Genomic DNA, 19,651 nt, shown 5'->3' with positions numbered 1-19,651 from the left:
ACCCCTTGAGTGGGCAACACCTTCCTGCTCTGCAGACAGACCCTGGCTGGGCTCTGGAGTGTTGCAGGTTGAGAGCCAAACTCACCCAACACTCACACCTTCATCCCCTCTGAATTTCATAGAATTACAGAGTGCTTTGGGTTGGAAGGATCCTTGAAGACCATCTCATTCCAACCCCCTGCCACGGGCAGGGACACCTTCCACTAGCCCAGGTTGCTCCAAGCCCCGTCCAACCTGGGATGGGACACTTCAGACGTGTCGCGGCACTCCGAGCCCGCCCAGCCCAAAGGACCAGAGCGATGCTCGGGTTGCGGACCGGGCGCTGCGGGTCGGGGCCGGGTGCCGGGCTATCCCCAGCATCACGTCGGGGGTGTCGGGAGGGTCCGTCCCCGCGGCCGGGCCGCCCCTCCCTCTCTCGCTGCCTCTCCCCGCGGCCGGGGCGGTGCGCGGGGGCGCGGCTGGCGGCGGAGCCCGGCCCCGCGGCGGCGAGAGCGGCTCCCCCCGCCCGCCCGTCCCCCCGCCGCGCCCCCGCCGCCGCCTCCGCCCCCCGCCCCGTGACTCGGAGCCTCCCGCGGGCGGCGGCGGCTGCCGGGCGGTGTCGTGCGGCCCCCCGCGCCCGTGCGGGGACTATGAAGCACCATGGTGTGGTGTGACCGTGGCGTCCAGATGCTGCTGACCACGGTGGGCGCCTTCGCCGCCTTCAGCCTCATGGCCATCGCCATCGGCACCGACTACTGGCTCTACTCCAGCGCCCACATCTGCAACGGCACCAACATCACGACGGACGAGGCGCAGGGGCCGCCGCGGAAGGCGCGGGGCGATCTCACGCACTCGGGGCTCTGGAGGATCTGCTGCCTCGAAGGTACCGCGGCCGCGCCGGGGAGGGGGGAGCAACTTCCCGGGGGGACCCGGCTGCGCTCCTGGAGCCGCAGGGCAGAGCCCAGCCAGAGCCCGAGCCCGAGCCGGAGCCGCCGGGCTGAGCCCGAGCCGGAGCCGGGGCCGGAGCCGCACCGGTGCCTCGGACACGGCCGAGGAGGAGGATGGCGTTACCGTGGCAACCGGCATCTCCGGCATTGCCATGGGAACCGGCGGCGGGATGCGGAGCGCTGCCCAGGGGAGCGCTGCCCAGGGGGGCGACCTCGCTCCGCGGCCATCCCCGGGGCTTCAGGGCTTTGGGGGGCTCCTGGCGGGGTCGCGGCTTTTGGGTGCTTTGGGGCGCATCTGAGCCCTGCAGGCTTCGGAGCTGGCGCCCCCCCGGGACTTTGGCTTCAAGGGTTTTGGGGCTCAGCCACAGCTTTCGGGCAGGACAGCGGGAACTCCAGTTCCTCCCAGTGTAGCCTCAGAAACACACACCGGGAGCCCGGCTGAAGGTGGTGTTGCCGCCGCTCAGGTGCTTCGCTGTGGACTCGAGGTTACTTAATACAGCCCAAGGGTCAGGCTGAATGATATTAACAATAAAAAGATGAGTGTTCTAGCGGCTGAGCAGGGCAGCAGGGACACCCCGCTCCCCGCAGAGGCCGAACATGTGGCTCCCGCTCTGAAAAATGGAGTTGTGGAGAAGGCGCGGCGGTAACTGCCGGGACAAAGGAGCACATGGGTGTTCGGAGGATTTGGCGTAGCAGACCGGGAAGCCCAGGTGGGAAACCACATCTGTCAGGCGAGAGCGGGGAGCTCTGACCGTGGGAAACCAGCACATCCCAAGGAAAGGGGCCGTGGCCACGGGGGCTCTGAAGCCCCTCACCTGCTGGGTCCATTCCCTCTGCGAGCAGCCTCCGTGATGCCAGAGGAAAGGGAGAGTGTGGAGGAAAGGGAGAGTGTGGAGGAATGGGAGAGTGTGGAGGAAAGCTGTTCACTTCTGCTGAGCTGCTTTGTGGCTCCCGGGGGTGGGGGGTATCCCGGAGTCTTTTTCCCCTCGGTGATGCACTTGGTGGACAGGGTGCTGTGCACCCATTTCCATCAACCCAGCTCAGCACATGTGAACTTTGCCAGCCTGGGTTTGTGGTTTATTCCAACTGACAGACGGCGCAGCCCAGACGAGCCCAGCTCTGGGTCAGAGTCTCAGCTGTGTTCAGAATGCTTTTTCTCCCCAGAAAAGGCTGTGGCGTGGTAGGAGCACCTCATCCTCTCGTCTCTTCTCATCTTCTCCTTTTGCTAACAATTTAAGGCTACAGTGTAACATTTTTCCCCTAAAATGTTGGATTTGCTACCTGGTAATAGTATGCATACGTAGAATAGCTGTAGGACAAGGAAATATTTTTAGATGATCAAGAGAGAAAGAATTACTGAAATGTGAAGGTTTAAGGGTAATAACAATGCTTGGTTTTATGACTCCTAAAGGGAATCTAACTCTCGGCATGGGCTTTTATGGCACCTGGAAAACGAGGGCTTGCATCTGAGAGCTCTGGAGTTTGCTTTGAGAGATGCTGAGCTTCCTCCACTTGAAATGAATCCTGTGATCTTCACTGAGCTTGTCCTAGTGTCTTTTCCATGGAAAACAAGTTTGTTTGCATCTAGCAGGAGTTGCTGAGCTTGCTCAGCTAGAATGGGCCTGTCATCTCCGTGAAAAATCCCTGAGTTTCCCGATGTCAGGATTTCTGTATGATCTCCCAGTGATATCATACATAGAAACGAAATGCAGCTTTGACTGGTGGAATTTTTGCCTTGATTTTCAACTGGGCTTAAGTCAGAAGTTTATTTAAAAGACGAGAAGTCAGGGGAGCTGTGAGAAATGGGCAGCGCTGAAGCAGTGCCCAGTAACGCGGCTCATCTCCAGTCTCGTCGCATCACTGGGCAGTGCTGGTGCCTCCCTGAGCACGTTGCATCTGCCAGGGCATTTGCTGAAAAATGGCACCCAGGAGTTGTGTGCAAGTGAAGCTTAAATCCCTGTCAATTCGGGGGATAAAAAGGCTTTTCGTGGGACCCATCCATCCAACAGCAGTCGAGCTGCTCTGCTCAAAATTCAAATGCTCATAATCAAATTATGAAGTTACAAATCTTAAAGTTGTCAAATATGTGCTAAGAATGGACAATTTGAGAAAGCTGTCATCTGTTCACAGAGATGAGAAGCAGAGACTACGTTCTCTCCTACTTTTTCAGTATGTTCTGTTTTGTAAGATTAAATCTATAGATGCATTAAAATATTCATGTTTTAAACCATACCATGGGACTTTGGTTTCAACATGGAAACACTCCTTTGTTTCATGTAATAGTAAAGCCATTTCTAGAAGCTGATTTAAAACAACACTCCCTTGATCATTTCAGAGCCTCGCTCAGTTGGAGTGGATGGGTCTTTTAGTAATATCAGGATAATATTGCAACTCCAAGGACATACATAGCAAGAAAATAATTCAGTTGCAGATGTTTATATGGGATTAAATGGTCTGACTTCAACTCTATTTTTGGAACTCTTTTTGTGTTTTGGAGTAATAATTATAAAAACCTACTTAATTTATTTTAATGGTCTTAATTGCCATTTCACTCATGTCAAAAAGACAAATCTAAGACACAAATGTGCAGAAGCTGAAAATGCCTTAAGCAGCCTCTGAAATTGCTTTTGACACACATAAAGCATTTTGCTGAGCAAATTTCAGGTCAGTTGAAATTTCCCATTCAAATGTTCCTCAACTATATCCATAAAACAACCTGTGTGCTGGATTTTGAACAGTCACCTGTTCGGTATCCCCAATTCCAAGATTCCAAACAAAACTGTTGAATCAGGACGGAAAAGAATAACCTTCTAATTAAATTATTAGGAGTTCCTCAGTGTTTTCCTGTTTTACTTTGAAACAGCATTTTACAAGAGATTTGTGTCTTAACAATGATTGGAGGGATGCAGCTTAAGGATCCAGAGGATCCAGCATATTATCTTTGTTTGGAGCTGCAGTTGTCTTGGGGATGAAATCATGTTTCAGTACTAGTAGTCGATACTACTATGGAGCTTAGTCACTCAAGAAGCAGCGTTAATGATACATCAGTCAAACTCCTTTCTGTATAATCCCAATTTTGTTCTCTTAGTGTGTTTGCCAAAGGTGGAGGTAGGAGGTTCATTGAGTGGATTTTAAATAATAGCACTATTTCTGCGTGGATTTTTAAAAGTTATAGCCAAGGTAATTGCCTTAGGTGGGAAACTGTTTAAAACAATTCCTGGTGTGGATGTGCACAGAGCAGAAGTGGATGTTTCTTGGCTGAGCCTCTGCAGTGAGGTGGCCCAGGAGCTCCCTGGCAAAGCTGGATTTTGCTTTTCTGGGTCCAAGACATCTACAATAACCACAGTTTTGGCAGCTGAAGTTAAAATGTCAGCACAGTAAGGAGTTTCTGGTGGAGCCCCAATGCAGCCATCCACACCTGAAACCTGCACCTCAACCCACAAATGAAAAATAGGAGCAAATCAGCCCCGTTTCAGGTGGCTGCTGTTTTGTCCCGTGTCCACACATGAGCTGTGGTTGTTGTCACAGGCTGTGGGTCCCTGTCAAGATGGTGCAGAGCAGGGTCATGCACACACAGCAAATGAAAAATCATTTCATGGTCAACCTAACCTGAGAAAGAGAGATTAAACCACCCTAATTTCCCAGCAGCCCCTATTCCTGTGGTAAACGTGCAGCACAGCTTTGCAAGCCTCTCACAGTCTTATTCACAAGGAGGATCTGCTGTTATAATATTTGGCTAGGAAAAAAAAAATACGTTAAAAACACCACTTTATCCACTGAAACTGCTTATCTTGGTGCACAATCGTGCTGAAGTTAATAGGACAGCTCACAACAGAGCGCTCTGCAGGCTCTGTGGCATCAAGATAGGAAAGCAAGTAATGTACTTGTAATTTAAATTTATTCAAAGAGTATTTTATTAAACACTTCAGCATATGAATCTCTTTGAACCCATTGTGTCTACTGCTTTTAGTATTCCCTGTTCGCCATTTACTTTTCAAGTGGTGCAATTGGCTATTTAATTCACGTGGAACCACGTGTCCTTCCTGACTGGGTGGCTGGAACATTTGTAACTGGGAGGAAGGATAGAGTAAATCATTTATGACTTGAAAACTTGCACGAATGCACATTTGCACAATTGTTTGCAGGTCTTCCAGCTCGGATGAAAGCACACGGACACGGGAACCGCGGCGCCCGCATGCGCTGCTTCCATGGATACCCTTGAAAACAAAGTAAAAATGCTTATACAAATGTTTGAGGCAAGTAAATAAAGGCAGGCTGCTCTCCATCAATACTGCAAATTCATGGCTCATCCAAAGAGAATGAATATTCTTTAGTATTCTCCCAGCACAGCTATGAAGTCCCAGCAGCATGGCTGTTGGTAATAAACTAAATACAATGCGGGCTTTATATTCAAATGCAATGGCCAAAGTTTTATTTGGTGAAGAGCAAATGTTAAATCGCTCTAATATCAGACACGACCTGCCTTGGAGGTTGTGTCCACAGGCACATTAAGAAGTGGTTGGTCTTCTCAACCTTTCCAGGCGTGTGAGCCTGTGCTCACACCATGAAAGAAAAGAAGCTGCAAATGGAGAATACACAAATGGGTGTCTCTGCCATGAAAAGCTTGTTCTGTGATGCATAGCCTATTTCTAGGACAATATATATGCATTTTGTGCACTGCTGAAGAGTGAACTTTCATCCATGAATCTTTCAAAACAAATACAAACCCATTAGAGACGGACCTTGCTGAGATTCAGCCAATGTCTTCATTCTTTCTTTCCACACATCCTGCTCGTGCCATCTCCGTTTCCTTGGTAAAACATGTGCTGTTGGGAAAGTGCATGTGCTTTACTCATTGTTTTTAAAAGCAATTCTTAGCACTCCACTGTCAGCATTGCAACAGTGGCTGAAGCAGCACAGTTTTGCCAGCAATTGATGGAGTGGTGGGTTTTTTTAACAGCCTTTTTAGGTTAATTTTTTTTCAAGAGCATTCCATTTGTTAGAGAGGGTTTCTGCATTCAGAGCTGCCTTTATGGATGCAGAGTTCAATCCCTTTGAAATATTGTCCGTAGTATAAAAATATTTTAAAATACTGAGAAAGGTTGTGGTGGAGGAACTGTCAGCAGAAGATGGGTTAAGGTGTTATCTGTTCTCAAATACAAAAAAAAAAAAAAAAAAGCACAGATCTCCTAAATGCACCTCTTTGAACATTTTTAACAGAGGCTCTCAAATGACCGTATTGATGTCACAAAACATCCATTCTTCCTGAGACACTCTATGGAACAGGGATCTGAAGCCAGTTGACTGAATATATGTCACTTTAATGAATTAATTTGCTTTCTTGAACTCGATCTACTATATAGCCAGTAGGGAGCTATCAGGCTACACGGAGGTTTCAGTTCTTTCTCGTGGCTCTCAGCATGTCAGATATCCCAGTGCAAAACTCAGAACCCAAAGACTCTGTGTGCATTAGCGATGCTCCCCGAAGGCTGGAAACCAAGGAAAGCACATTTGTAATCCAGCTGTAAAGCTTCTTCATCTGTGCAAGATGCAATGTGGAGAATATTAATCTTACCTGGGTCTCAGGATTGTTCTGTGAAGGTTTCAGAAGTGTTTTGTGAGGAGCCAAGGAGACGCTGGGCTGTACAAATAGGACACCTGTGGCTGTTTTGTGCTGTGGTTGCTTTTCTGTTTTGTGTAAAATTACTCTGTGTATTCTAAGGATTTGACAGATGGCATTTGTGGTAGTATCTGTCAAAGCCATAGTAAGTCATTTTGGGGTTGGTGAGGACCTTTGCAATGATGTAATGTAGTCTTTGGGCTTCTTCCAGGAGCCATTACCTTTAACTGACCTTCTGCCGTGGGCTTTCATGACTCTTTTTAGGTACTGGCAGGAGCTCGTTGCTGTTGCACCTCATCAAGTCTTGGCAGCTCTGCTGACCCCCACCAGTATAAACTGGTAAAACAGGAGAATACAACAATGTATTTTTTTGTTCCTGTAAGATTTCAACACAGTGATTGTTCCTCCAGCAGGTCCTGTCCCATTCTCTGGGTCACAGTCTGCTCAGGTCGTGCTGTCCAACCTGTAGCTTTGGTCAGTCTTCACAGGTGCAAAACACCTGAACCTCATAAAAAACTGGGGAAGAAGGGGAATATATCTGATAACTTTATTCTGTAGCCTTGTGTATCTTTGCAGAAACACAGGAAAGAAAGAAAAAATATAGGAAGGAAAGGTACTGCTTTCATCTCATCTCATCTCATCTCTAATTCCTTTGAGGAGGTAGGAGTGCTTAGGTACTGAGTGTAATTTGAAGTCTTTATTAACACCTCTCAGCTCCCAGCTATTTAGTTGGTGTCTCTGTGGTCTGTGTGGCAAAGAGCAGCAATTTCTGTATAATTCCTGTATCCCCAAACTGAAAATGGAGAGGGGGGAGGAGGAGGATGGATGGGCTTGTGAGTCTGGGCTTCAGTAGGTTTTCTGCTTGATCTGGGGCCAGTTACTTTATTTTTCTGCCCCTGACTAGAAGGGATAACTGTGCTTTCTTCCCACCCACTTTCCTCTCATTCTAATAATAAAATGGAAACGAAGATGTGGAAAAACTAGGACACGGTGATAGGGCTGCCCAGCTCAGAGAAGATGCATGAACACTACTTTAACTGGGTTTGAAGCATTTTGCTTGCAACTTATGTTTTATACATGCAATATTTGGTGTTTAAACATGTCGTCCTTGAGGGACAGGATTAAGTCTGATTCTCCACCTACGTGAATTTAACTGCTTTCTAGGAAGGCAGTGGAATTATGCCAATATGAAGCCAATATAAGAGAAGGGATTGTAGATCTGTCCCTTCAATTGGACCTTTTCCTGCTGGTCCTTCTTTTCTGAGCCAAGACTCATCTCAGGAAATAAATCAAACTATCAAACTGAAAAACTGGTCCTGCTTCCAAACATGACTTGGTGCTTATCTTCATTTTAGATTTCTGTTTACTGGTATTTATTATGTCGCAGACTTACGGTTCAGCATCCAAATTCCTACCAACAGATGGCAAGGCAGGATGCACAGGAGTAGTAAAATAAACAGGATAAATGCACAACTGCCCATATGTCTGAGAGGCTGGTACACATTTATGACTTTCAGAACAAAAGGATGTTTCCAGTAGACAGCTCCAGCGCCGTGCAGGGCTTCGTGCTATTTTCTGCCTTGTTCTAAAGCCTCCCACTTTTTCAGCATATTTTGATGTGTTAAATCACAATATATTTTGTCCCCCTCTCCTACTCCCAGATAGCTGTTTCCTTTAATTATTTGTCTCCACTCCCCAAAGTACATCGGCTCGTTTTATCTCCAACATTTTAGCATGGAAGGTGGCTCTTTCCTGGCCTTCAGCTCATATTTTTTTCTTTCAGAGTGGTTGTTTCGACTCTTTTGAGGGGCACACAGAGGTGCTGGGGACCACAGCAACAGTCCAGGCTTCCTCTGGATTGAGATTTATCATAGTATTAATGACAAGTGGCCTCTCTGCTATCTCAAAATAGTAAGGCTCTGGGCGAGCTGCCTGCAGGATGGATAGCCCAGCCTAGACAGACTTTATCTAGATTTCCCTTCGAATCTGGGGGCATTTTTGCCAGTTGTTGCATGCTGTGAGTCAAATGCAGTGAAAGTGTTGAAGCAGTTCTTGATTTAGCCTGGCAGATAGTCCAGCCCCTCTTTCTCCCCCTTCCTGTGGCATCCTGTCATCTTAATATCTTTGTTCTCTTTCTCTTTTCGCCTCTCCTTGCTGAAATGTTGTAACTTTCCTTCTGCTAAAAAGATACCTCAGAAATTAACTTTTCAATGACAGTGCAATAATCTTTCTTTAGAAAACCGATAGATACTGCCCAAGGTAGAAATTTAGGATTTTTAGTTTATCTTCTTAACTCCTGAGCATCTTGACCATCTTAACTCTGTGCCATCCTGATGATACAATGAAAAATGTATAATAATACACTTGTCCAAAGGTATGAGTTGGGGTTTTCTTTTCTTACTACCCGTTTGACCTGTTTCCCAGCATTTATCCAGCCTCCTGCTCACTTTACAAATAGCCCTGTAAGTTCTTCTTCAACAGAATTGAGTCATTTCTTGTCAAATCTTATATGTGAAGGAATGATACATTATAAACATGCTGTCACCATACGAAGAGACGGATGAAGGGAGAGCACGTTATGGAATTACAGTATTTCCTGTGCCGGTTGCCAAGCCCTGATACAAATTAACCTCTTTTATTGTTATTTTTCAAGCATTCCGCCTTTTAATTGCTGTTTTGGAATTGTGCCACTTAGTTCTGCCCTTTGAATGTTTCTCACTTAGCAAGTCCCGTTAGCTTGATAATGCCAAATGTTTCAGAGATATTCAGCATCCCCTGTTGGAGTGGGAGAGGGACCCAGTTCAGGGAGGAATTACCACCCTTGTTGAGCTGCCAGGGTTTTTTTTTCAGATTAGGTTAATAACTGTTTTTAAGTCATTGCCAATTCTCCGCCGGGGGTTTCAGATCAGTTTTCTCCCATTTATACTTTTTAAATAATGCAATCTCGTGTAGAATATGGATGACCAAATATTTTCTCCTGTCCAAATATATAGCATTCAATAACATTGGGATTGTTATTGTCTTCCTTGCATCCCTGAGGCACAGTTTATCTATTGCTGCTGCAAGGCATTAAAAAGGAACCATGACATGTTGCAATTATGACTTGAAATAGGACCTCGCCAGAGGAACATTGCCTAAATGTAATCAAATCTAAAACATAAGTTATTTCTTATACCTATCTTAGAGCTGTGCATACCTATCTCATGGCTCACCGACTATCAGTGATAGCAAGATGATTTTCTTGTAAGAATTGCCACACTCTTGGGGTTTTTAAAAGTTCAGCCCCCAGCCATTCAGCTGCCTGCAAGCAAATGAAATAACAGACTCTTAACCTTGTGACTATTTAGGCTGAGCTTTCAAAGGTATCCAGATATGAAAGCCAGCGATACTCCTTCGTGTATGACTCACTAATGGCAACAGTGGGCTTTAATCATCTTTGTCCAGCGGATGTTCTAAATTCAAGTACGCCACAGCAATGCTCCTTTACATACTTGCATATATTTTAATCCAAAATTAGCTACACTTGGTTTCTTTGTGTGGCAGTCTGGTTTTAGCCAGCTGATAGAACAGCAAGTTGCATTGTGTCGCAGCACATTTTTATCCACAGGGATCGTGAACGGGCTTGCAGCCCTCGAATTCACTGAACAGAGCCCTGTGACTTGAGCCAGTGAAGTCAGTAGCCCAAAATGGATGTTAATCTCCCTCTGCTGAGGGTGGGAAGGCGTTTTTTGGGCAATTGTGAACTACCAAAACTTCAGGAGCTTGATTTCCAGTGCAAAGAAAGAGCCCCAGACTCTGCTCCCTCCCAGATTTAACATCTCCTAGTCCCGCTCTGCCACCTGCCATCCACCCGACTGACAGCAGTTTATTCTGTCCAATTAGAGCTCAGGAGCATTATTAATGATTTCAGCTGGGTTTTATTAGGGGAACTGTCGGAAAATGTCAGTATCAAGCAGAGCTCTCCTAGACACGATAAAATATCAATTAATAAATCTGGGAGCTCGGTAACAGTTTGGAAATGGTTTCTTAAACCTGAGTTGCTAACCCTGACCAGTTGGGTCTGTGTCCTCACCCTCCTGCTGTCCAGCAGCAGGATGTCAGTTATTTCCATTACAGCAATTTCAGGTTCACCAGTGTGCTCCTTGCAGACAGACCAACCTCTTCCAGATGGACCAGTAGGACGCAAAGAGCTCAAGTCCAAAAGCCCCTCTACCTTTATGCTCGAGCTGAACCCAAGCCAATGAACGTAGCAAGAGGCTGAGCTTCTTGGCTCAAGCTCGGAGCTGCTTGGATGTGCCCACCCTATGTTTGGATCAGAGCTGGTCCACGTCCCCCCAGCTCTGCCCACTGTGAAAACACATTTTTGTCTGTCAGCAAAAGCTTCTCCACGACAACGAGTCATCTTTCCAAAGGCTGTGGCTTATGACCTCTGTCCAAGCTTACGTTGCATCGAGAGTCAACCGAATTTCGCTTTTTAAGTTACTTAGGTGTTTCCAAAAATATTTATCCAAAACTACGCCGCTGTCTGCTAATTTTGAGATCAAACATCCCGTGGTTCTCCTCAGCAGACTGAATGTTGGCTCCAGAGGGTGGGAAGTGTCTCTCCTTCGCCCTGCACGTTTTGCTGTGCTCTCGTCCTTGCCTTTAGCGCTGACAAATGCAGACGGTTCCGAGGTGCTTTGGGATCCTTAAAGATGCAAGACCTGAAATAAAGCATGTAGCGTTTAGGGATGATGCTGGGGCTGTGTTCACAGCACCACTGCGAATTACAGCCGCTCCAACAATTCATTTGCAGTGTCCCGCTACGGTGGTGCTTATTAAAATAGAATCCTCTTTATGGTTTGGTAGCAAATTAAGAGGGGAAAAACATAGCTATCCTATTCCATCCCATGTCTTTTAAAGAGATTTACCCTCATCACTTGCTTTCAAGGGATATTTCCCTTGTTTTCACTTGTACTCCAGGTCTGATTTTTAATGACTTACTTAGTTTCTCTTGGTAGCCAATTCCCAGTGACCTTTTCCCTCATTTTATTTTAATTTCTGTATATAAAGGGCAAACAAGAGCTGGAGACAGTCTTTGGGCACAGCAGCAAAACCCCTTAGAGAGGGAAAAACAGGCCAGAAATTTTCCACCTGAATTCTAAGCCTTACCCAGGGCTTTGGCCACACAAAGAGCCAACATGCTCAGCTCTGCAGGATCGGAGGAGCTGGACCAAGGGCAAGTGGTTCAGGACCAGGGCCAGACCTGGGCAGCCAGGACCTCACCGTCAGCATTCCAGGCTCCAGTGCTGGATGCAGCTACTCCCACAGGTTATCCCATTTTCTGGCATGGCTGCTGTGCCCCGGGGAGGGCTGAGCAAGTGCTTGCAGCTGGCCAGAATATGGGTACACAGCTCGTAATGCTGATTTTATAGCATTAATGTGCACCTGGTTTGGTGGCCAACTGGCACCGTGTTCAGCCTAAAATGTCTGTGTAAGCCCTGTATTAAAAGAGGCATAAGAATTAGCGTGTATCAAACATGTCATTAGACACGTGCCTGGTAGACATAATGTAGGATAATGAACACGATCACAAGAATAAATTAATAACTGAAAATATTTTTTATACGTGGGCACACTTAAAACAGGGTAAGAACTAAGTGACACTTGTGTCACCAGTTTATAATTAAAATGCAGTGCTTGAATGAAAATGTAAGCTTCAATTAGCCAGCACGACCCTGCTTCCGGCTTTACTTCCCACTGAAAAGCAACGATAACAAGCTCACATTTATTATCAGAGTTTTTCCTGGAGCTGTGCACTGAAACATGCTCACATCTGAGCCCTTTCACTGAAGACATTTTTTCGCTTCAGCAGTTTGGCATGCCATACAAAGGCTCTCTGATTTTTAGTGATGTTCACCTCCTCTTACATAAAAATGTTTTCTGTGCATATTATTTGGTTTTAGTTAAAGTCCAGGTGCACGGGTTACTGAAGAACCAAAGGGATGGCTCATCACAGAGCACAATGGGTAATTATTGCTGAGCTTCACTGTATTGCACAGACAAATCCTTTCTTGGAGCTCAGCATTGTGACTGTGAGAGAGAGAAAATATCTACAATCCAGCCCAAAGTCCTCCAAGGGTAAGAACAGATCCCCTGGTAGATGCTTTGCCCATTTCATTTTTTAACTATCTCAAGGGACAGAGCTCCACAATTTTGTTTAGAGACACTATTTTGCATTTTAATTTCACCAGTGGGAAGTTAATACATATATAAATTATGAGGTCTCATGTGTTCCCATTTTCATCCCAAGAGGGTGTTAGGCTTTTTGTAAAACGCTTAAATAATTCTCTGGGTTTGCTTCTCCCCCCCCCCCCCCCCCAGTCCTCCATTTAAGCCAAGATTTATCTTGATTTTTGCACAATCTGAATTTTGGTGCTGCTTTGCCTGAGGATGGAGGTTCATTTCTGGAAGACAGGGCAGGTCCTTGGGCAGAAAGAAAACCCAGGTGCCTTGAAAGAGCAGTTCTGGAGGTGTGAGTGAAGGGAGGGCACATGCTATGGGTACCTTGTTGAGTGTTTTTGGACCCTTCAAGCTGATCCATGTGCAGAGCAGGGTACAGGAGTCCGAGTCCCAGATAACAAGGACAGGGAATGACCATCTCAGGCAGGAGAGCTGGTGACAGGCATAGAAACCCTGACAGCCCCAAAATGTCAGGATGGAGCAGTTGAGCCTCAGACAGTGAATTTAAGGAACACGTCCTCTCTGAGGGAGATGGGACCGAATGTCCACATGAATATCTTTTGCAATGCCCCCTTCAATATTTTAAGCCATTTCTACGGGCAGAATTCTTGTGCTGTGGGAGTGGATGTCATGCCAGGGTATCTCAACTCAGAATAGATGTGTGCTCTTAGCTTTGGGTCAGGCAGTGACGTGTGGTGGCGTTAGAGCCTCCAGGAGCTTCTTCAAGTTGTAAAAACTACAAACCTCCTGGTTTGTCACTGGTGTTATTCACATGGGACAGAGTGACCTCTCCAGAAAGCCCTTCCAAGAGCAGCCACAATCTCTCTCAATAGCGTTTAATAACTACCCACAGAGAAAATTACACTCTGTTTAAAAGGCCAGAAAAATCATCTTCACTTTAACTCTGCTGACTTTGGTAGAATCACACCAGAAATGAGTTTTGTCTGATATCCTTCCCCATACTAATGCTCAGTAGCTGGGCATAAAAAGCCTTTCCAAGGCAGATTAAACAAGTCCAAATGGTGAAATATTCGTTTAATTTTCTTTCACACACGTTATTTTAGGTGTAGCTTGGAACTCTGCCCTTACGAGAGGCATCCCTTTAAATATTTATACAGCATCAATATGTAGCCACCTTCATACGTTTTTAATGATATGTTCCTTTCTAAATTAACCATTAGGCAACCCTGTTCTGTAGCGTTCTGGATTTTGCACTGCGTTTACGCTGCCCTTGAATTATTTTTTTTTTATCCTATTTTTTGTTTGATTTCGCCCTGGAACAATGAAGATGTCAAGGCAAGGCCCAGGGGCGCCGTGGAAATGGAATTCTTGGAGCGCCACCGCTGTTGCCATGTGGACACGCGCTCAATAGCACACTGTGCTGCTCTGCAAGCCAAGGGGATTAAATCCCAGCCCCGCTGCTGGGCCATGTCAGTTCATCACCAGTACAATGGCGGCTCTTCGTTCCTGTCATTGTAATTCCCGGGATCAGGGGGAAAAAACATTGAAGCAAACACGAGCAGAGGAGGGACAGGAAGAGATGTCTCCGTTCTGAGGTCCTCCCTGCGAACCACAGTTGTGTGTGGCAGGTTTCTGGATTTTCTAGAGGCTTTTCCCCTTTTTTCCTTCTCACTTTGTGTTAGTAAGATGCTATGGGATGCCAAGGTGAATAGGGCAAAGCCCAACACTGTCAGCTGAGTCAAAGATCTTTACTGTTTGCTCAGCCCTGATTCAGCCTGAAAACCCACAGATGAGTAAAAGTGTTGTTACAAGCCATGGGTTTTTATAACTCTGGGATTTATGAGTCCCATTTAATTATACCACATTATCTTAGCAAAAGGGTTTCTGCAGAAGCTGCTCTTGGCCTGTTTCCATTCTGGTTTCCCTCTCTCCTAAGAGGACCATAGGAGATGGATGCACCATGAGATTTGTCTGTGTAACCAAAACCTTAGCAAAGCCTCAGCAGGTAAGACAGACTTCACACACCTGCCAGGTTTGATAGGGAGATTATTCCTCTCACAAAAAAGAAGGACATCAGAGCTGGTCCTATACACTGCAATCCTGAAAGTGAGAGAAAAATATTCCCACCAAATATTCTTCACGAAGAAGGGTTTCACCCCTTGGAGCTGAAATCCTTCTTTGAAGGGGCTTTACCCTGTACTTGTTTTGTAAGTAAGAGCTTCAGTCAAGTCAGCAGAGATTTTGTCTGGGGATAATGGGCTCAAGGAAATACTGAAATGCAATTTCCCTGAGTTGCAGCATACTGAAGACAGAGATTGAGTCACCAGCAATGCCCTTCCAGCGCTGGAGACGGTTCCGCTGTCCGGAATCAGCCCCAGTAAGGATGTCACTGTCTCTTACACTGGCAGATAAGGTACTCTGTAAAAAGCACAGGGGTGTTTTTCTCTCTTCCCTCCAGTGAACCAAATCTGGTAGGATTTGTCTCCAGCAGCGACTTGGCTTCTGGGTTTTTAAATGTGCTGGTAAAGGGACATTGTCTGCTCCCAACAAAAGCCGCCTGGGCTTGGCATTCCTGACGGGTGCCTCGGGAAAAGAAGCCAGGCAGCAGCTGAAATCCAGCTAACTGTTCTCTGGAAGAGAGGCAAGGTATGGCCAAGCTTAACTTGTGCTGTTATTCAAGGCTTTTCTTTGGGTTGCAAAGGCAATTTTTTTTTTTTTTTTTGGTGTTTGCTGCAAATATGTTTAAATTCTCTCTGTTTTGGAGGCAAGTAGTCAATGCATCTGAAGTGCATACTTGACATATGCTTCTTTTCACATGCTGTCCTCCATTCATTTCATGCAGCAGATGCTCAGTTTACCGCTTTAAATGTATTCTTATTTACTAGAAATTATTTTACAAAATAGCTGTTTGGAACTAAACATTCCCAGCCCTTCTTTTGGGTGCAGGGAGCTCCTTTTTGCAGCTGTCCTGGGTGGCTGCATGCAGATGTTGACAGGTTAATTTGCATTTGAAGAGCTGGATGCAGTGAGCTAAGCAAGGGTTTTTCTTCCCTGCCTCTGAAGGCAGTCACTTCACCACTCCTTGCCAAAATTAGCCCCTTTGCTACTCTTCTTAATTAACTAGAGCAACATCCAAGCTGAGTTTGGCCCATTGTTAGCTGGCCATTTATTACAGGATTGAATTAAACCCTTTGGCCAGGTAAAAGGCTCTTATTCTGAAAATTGATTGTACAACAGTGAAATGCAAGGACAGTGCTAATTCACAGAGCTGGTAGGTACAAGCTGGTTTATCTGATTTCCACCATCCTGTTGCCAGAAACTGCAAGTCCAACCTTCCAGCTGAGGTTTCTGGTTTACCTGACTGCTGCATCCTCCTGGGGTCAGAAATGGTTCAGTAAAAAGGTAATCCTGATATTAAGAAGACTTAAGTGCAGCTTGCACTGCTCAATCCCCCTTCCCAGAGAGGACTCTTTTTTTGTTGTTGTCGTGGGGCTTTTTTCCCCCCTTAAAATAAGATTGTATAAAGACTTTCAGCACAAAGACCCAAATTTAGACTTCAGTCCCTCCCATTGGCAAGAAAAAGGCAGAAGTCCTGATCCACAACCATGCTGTCAGCCTCTAGAAGCTGTGGCTCCTGGTCTTTCATGTGCCTGATCCATCCACATCAGCTCAAAGCTCGGTTTAGCAAAGACCTTTCATGCTGCAGCAGGGAGAAGAGCTGACATTCAAAGAGCTGTAGCCTTGTCACCACCAGGGCCTGCACATTTTGCTTCCTCTTCACTTTCTTTTCTCCCTTTTAGATGTTAGAAAACTGTCAGGGAAAGTGGGTATTAGAGCAGTGAGCTGAACCTGCAGAAACATGGGAAAGCATTATTAATTTCTTTTTTCTTTTTTCACCTTCTTTTCACCACACTTCTGTGCCTCCCTGCCACAACCCTTCCATGGTCTGCTGTGGGCAGATGCTGGTCTCACTCCTCTCCCCAATAATCTGGATTTCAGCTCAGTTTGCTGTACATCCCTCTTGTCAAGGCTGCCATGGGGACAAAGTTACCTGTCTGAGTTTATCAATTTTGATGTCTGTTTGTAGGTGTTATAACAAACACTGGTGATATGTTGGACCCAGTCTGCGTTTTGGAGGATTCCTGGCAAAATTCTTGCTGGTCACAGTCAAGTAGAAGCTAATTCCTCCCCCCAGTTGTGCATGAGTGTGGTACTGGCACAGTGTGCCTTCTTAAAGGAGAGTGTTTGCTCCAGTCCATCATTTGCATCCTGCATTTAACTTTTCTTGTAGATATATTTGGGTTTTCTATGTAAGAACTTAAGTGGAGGGGATTGGAGTGGAGGCTGTTGCTGTTAGACAGGCATGATTCAAGTACCCATGGAGACATGAGATCATTCCACATTGTCACCAACAACAGAAGATTACCTTATACAAGAATAACTAAGAATAGAATTTTTTGACCTTCAAGATTTCCTTATCTGTAAACATTAGAGCTGTGTAGCGATGCAGCTCTGCTTGTCAACAACAAGAAATAAAAGAAAAAAACCCCTAATTCAAAACCCACAGTGGCAGTGGAATAAATTCATACATTTATCATCTCAGAGGTTCCCATCGCTCCTGCCTCTTTTCCTGCAAGATTTAAATTATTAGATTTTTTTTAATGTTATGTTTACTCTCCTAAGAATAGAACACAATTTACAGAAGCTCATATGGATGAAAAAGCATTTTCCTTTTGCGCTGTTGCTCACAGTCAACACACGCAGACCTGCACCTTCCAGCTTCCCCAAACCTTGGTTCATTTCATCAAACAAATTAATGAAGTATTTACAAGTTTATTTTTAAGTCCTTAGAAGTTGAATGTTTGTTATTTGAACTTTCACTGTAAGAAATGGATCTCTGTGTTTGGTGCAAGACCTTACCTGGTCCAGCTAAAGGAGCAGATTCTTCACACACTAGAATTGGACATATTTGCATGAGAAAAGATCCTTAAAGTGAAGAAATGCAGGGTGAGGTTCTAAGCTTAGCAGAACAGCTGGAAAGAACCTGCTAAAATGAAATTCAGTGTCTGCTGCTGTAGATCTCTCAGGTTTTAAGCTTCTGAGGCAGAGGGTCATTTTTAAGCCGAGTTTTAACTTGCACGTCCATGAATTATTTCTAGTGCCTTGCTCAAAAATAGCGATTTGAGCCGGTGCCCTGTGCTCACACGGGGCTGGAGCGTGGCTGGGAGCCTGCCCAGGCCTGGGGACACCAAACTTTCTGCCCACACTTGCACCATGTGCCCCTCCTTGGGTCTGGCACACGCTGGGGGCACCCTGTCCATGTCCCTTGTCCCTCCCCTGGCACGGATGAGCAGGGAATGGCCAGAGTTTGGGGTCCAGATATCCCACTGAGCTCTGAGCCAGCGAGGGGGAGCCGTAGTTTGGTGCCAAGAGAGGCCAAAGGCAGAGTGCTGTCCCCTGAGAGCAGGGGCACGTCGTGCTGAGTGACTCAGAGGCACAGCTGAGTCACAGCCTCCCGTGGCTCCTCCTGTGCCGGGAGCGGGTCAGACACCGGATTGGAGACTGAGCTTGAATTCATGATCCAAGTCATTGTGTTCGGGCCCCTCGTTTGCTTCACGAGGAGGAAGTGTGTGCTGAGGGAAAACCAGCTCCCAGTTCTTGTTGGTGAGGGCACTGTTAGGAAAAAAATCCAAGGAAAACCACCTCTAAAGCAGAAGGGGATGATATTTTCTCTGCTGGAGCCCCTCAGAAGTCCATGGAGGTACACCTGGTGCATCCAGCATTTCCAGGGTAGCAGGACTCGTCAGCTGAGATTGCCTGAGGTGTGTGGAGCTGCTGCAGCTCATGAGGGTACAGCCCTTCTACTCCAGAGCCTGCAGGAGCAGGTCTGTAGAGGGTTTTAGGTGTTGCCATGCCTAAAAATTCCAAACTCATCCCACAAACCCCAGCACCCTGGACAATAAATGACACTGAAGAGCAGAGCTCAGGAGCTGGACCCTGATGGTGATCAGGCTGACATCAGACCTCAACTTTGCAACCAACAGGGCTGATGTTTGGGGCTGTGCTCCTCCTGAGGGGTGGACACCTCATTTATGAGTGCTCCGGGTGGAGGCACAGCAGCACAGATATCCATCGGCACATCCCGAGCTTCCCTGGCGGCACCACTGGAGTTAAATGACGCGGCAGATCCTCGCTCTCCAGCAGGTATTTGCTGGCCATAACCCTGTGAATCCAGGCCGTAGAGCAGAAGTAATCCATAGTCACTGGGCAAACTTTCCCAGGAGCTTATTCAGGAGAGAAGGCCGTGCTGCATCGGCGGCGCTGCGAGCAGGGGAGCTGCTGGAGCCGGCTGATATTCCAGCACAACGGAGTATTTTTAGAGCCATCCTATGGTGCAGGATTTTTAACTTCCATTTCACAGCCCTCGAAGCCTGGCAAACTTTCATTAACATTTGATGCCTTGAAGTCATGCGAGGTCTGGGGGGGAAAGGGAGGGGAAGGAGGAAAAAGAAATACACCTTTTTGGAGAGTGTAGTTTGCCAAGTTGCTGGGAAGCTTAGAAGAAACCTCCAATCCCTCCTTTCTGTGATTTTAAAGTACCCAAACTATTCAGAAAACATAGCAGGAATCCCAAACCATGGCTGGGTGGAAGAGTCTTACTTAATTAACTTAACAGGTGAAATACCTGGAGTCTCTTTGACCCTTGGCAAGATTGAAGCACTTTTTAAACAGAAAGCTCGCCACCTTACAAGGATTATGCCTCCCTTCTTGGCCCATTATTAGACAACTTTGCTAATATAGGGCTCTTTGACCCATAAATCCCCAAATTATTTATAAGCCATCCTAGAGAGGAGAACGTGGGCCATGGAGAAGTTAAGGGATTTGCTCCCAGTTCCCACTGCACTTGCTGCCATTTCTGCTC

General features: G+C 46.3%; 1 protein-coding gene across 1 annotated transcript in view; it reads left to right on the top strand.

Annotated features, from left to right (window-relative positions):
- The first annotated feature begins 560 nt into the window (after positions 1-560).
- The window catches only part of CACNG4 (calcium voltage-gated channel auxiliary subunit gamma 4), a 39,895-nt gene continuing 20,804 nt past the window's right edge, over positions 561-19,651 (top strand). The window contains exon 1 of the mRNA XM_064676436.1: positions 561-862. Within this exon, the coding sequence (XP_064532506.1) occupies positions 640-862 (223 nt within the window). The 5' untranslated portion in view covers positions 561-639. The remainder of the gene's footprint in view (positions 863-19,651) is intronic.

Source organism: Pseudopipra pipra, chromosome 19 (genome assembly GCF_036250125.1).
Source record: "Pseudopipra pipra isolate bDixPip1 chromosome 19, bDixPip1.hap1, whole genome shotgun sequence".
Taxonomy (NCBI): Eukaryota; Metazoa; Chordata; class Aves; order Passeriformes; family Pipridae; genus Pseudopipra; species Pseudopipra pipra.
Note: the sequence above shows the minus strand (reverse complement) of the source record. Positions and strands in the feature narration are given on the sequence as shown.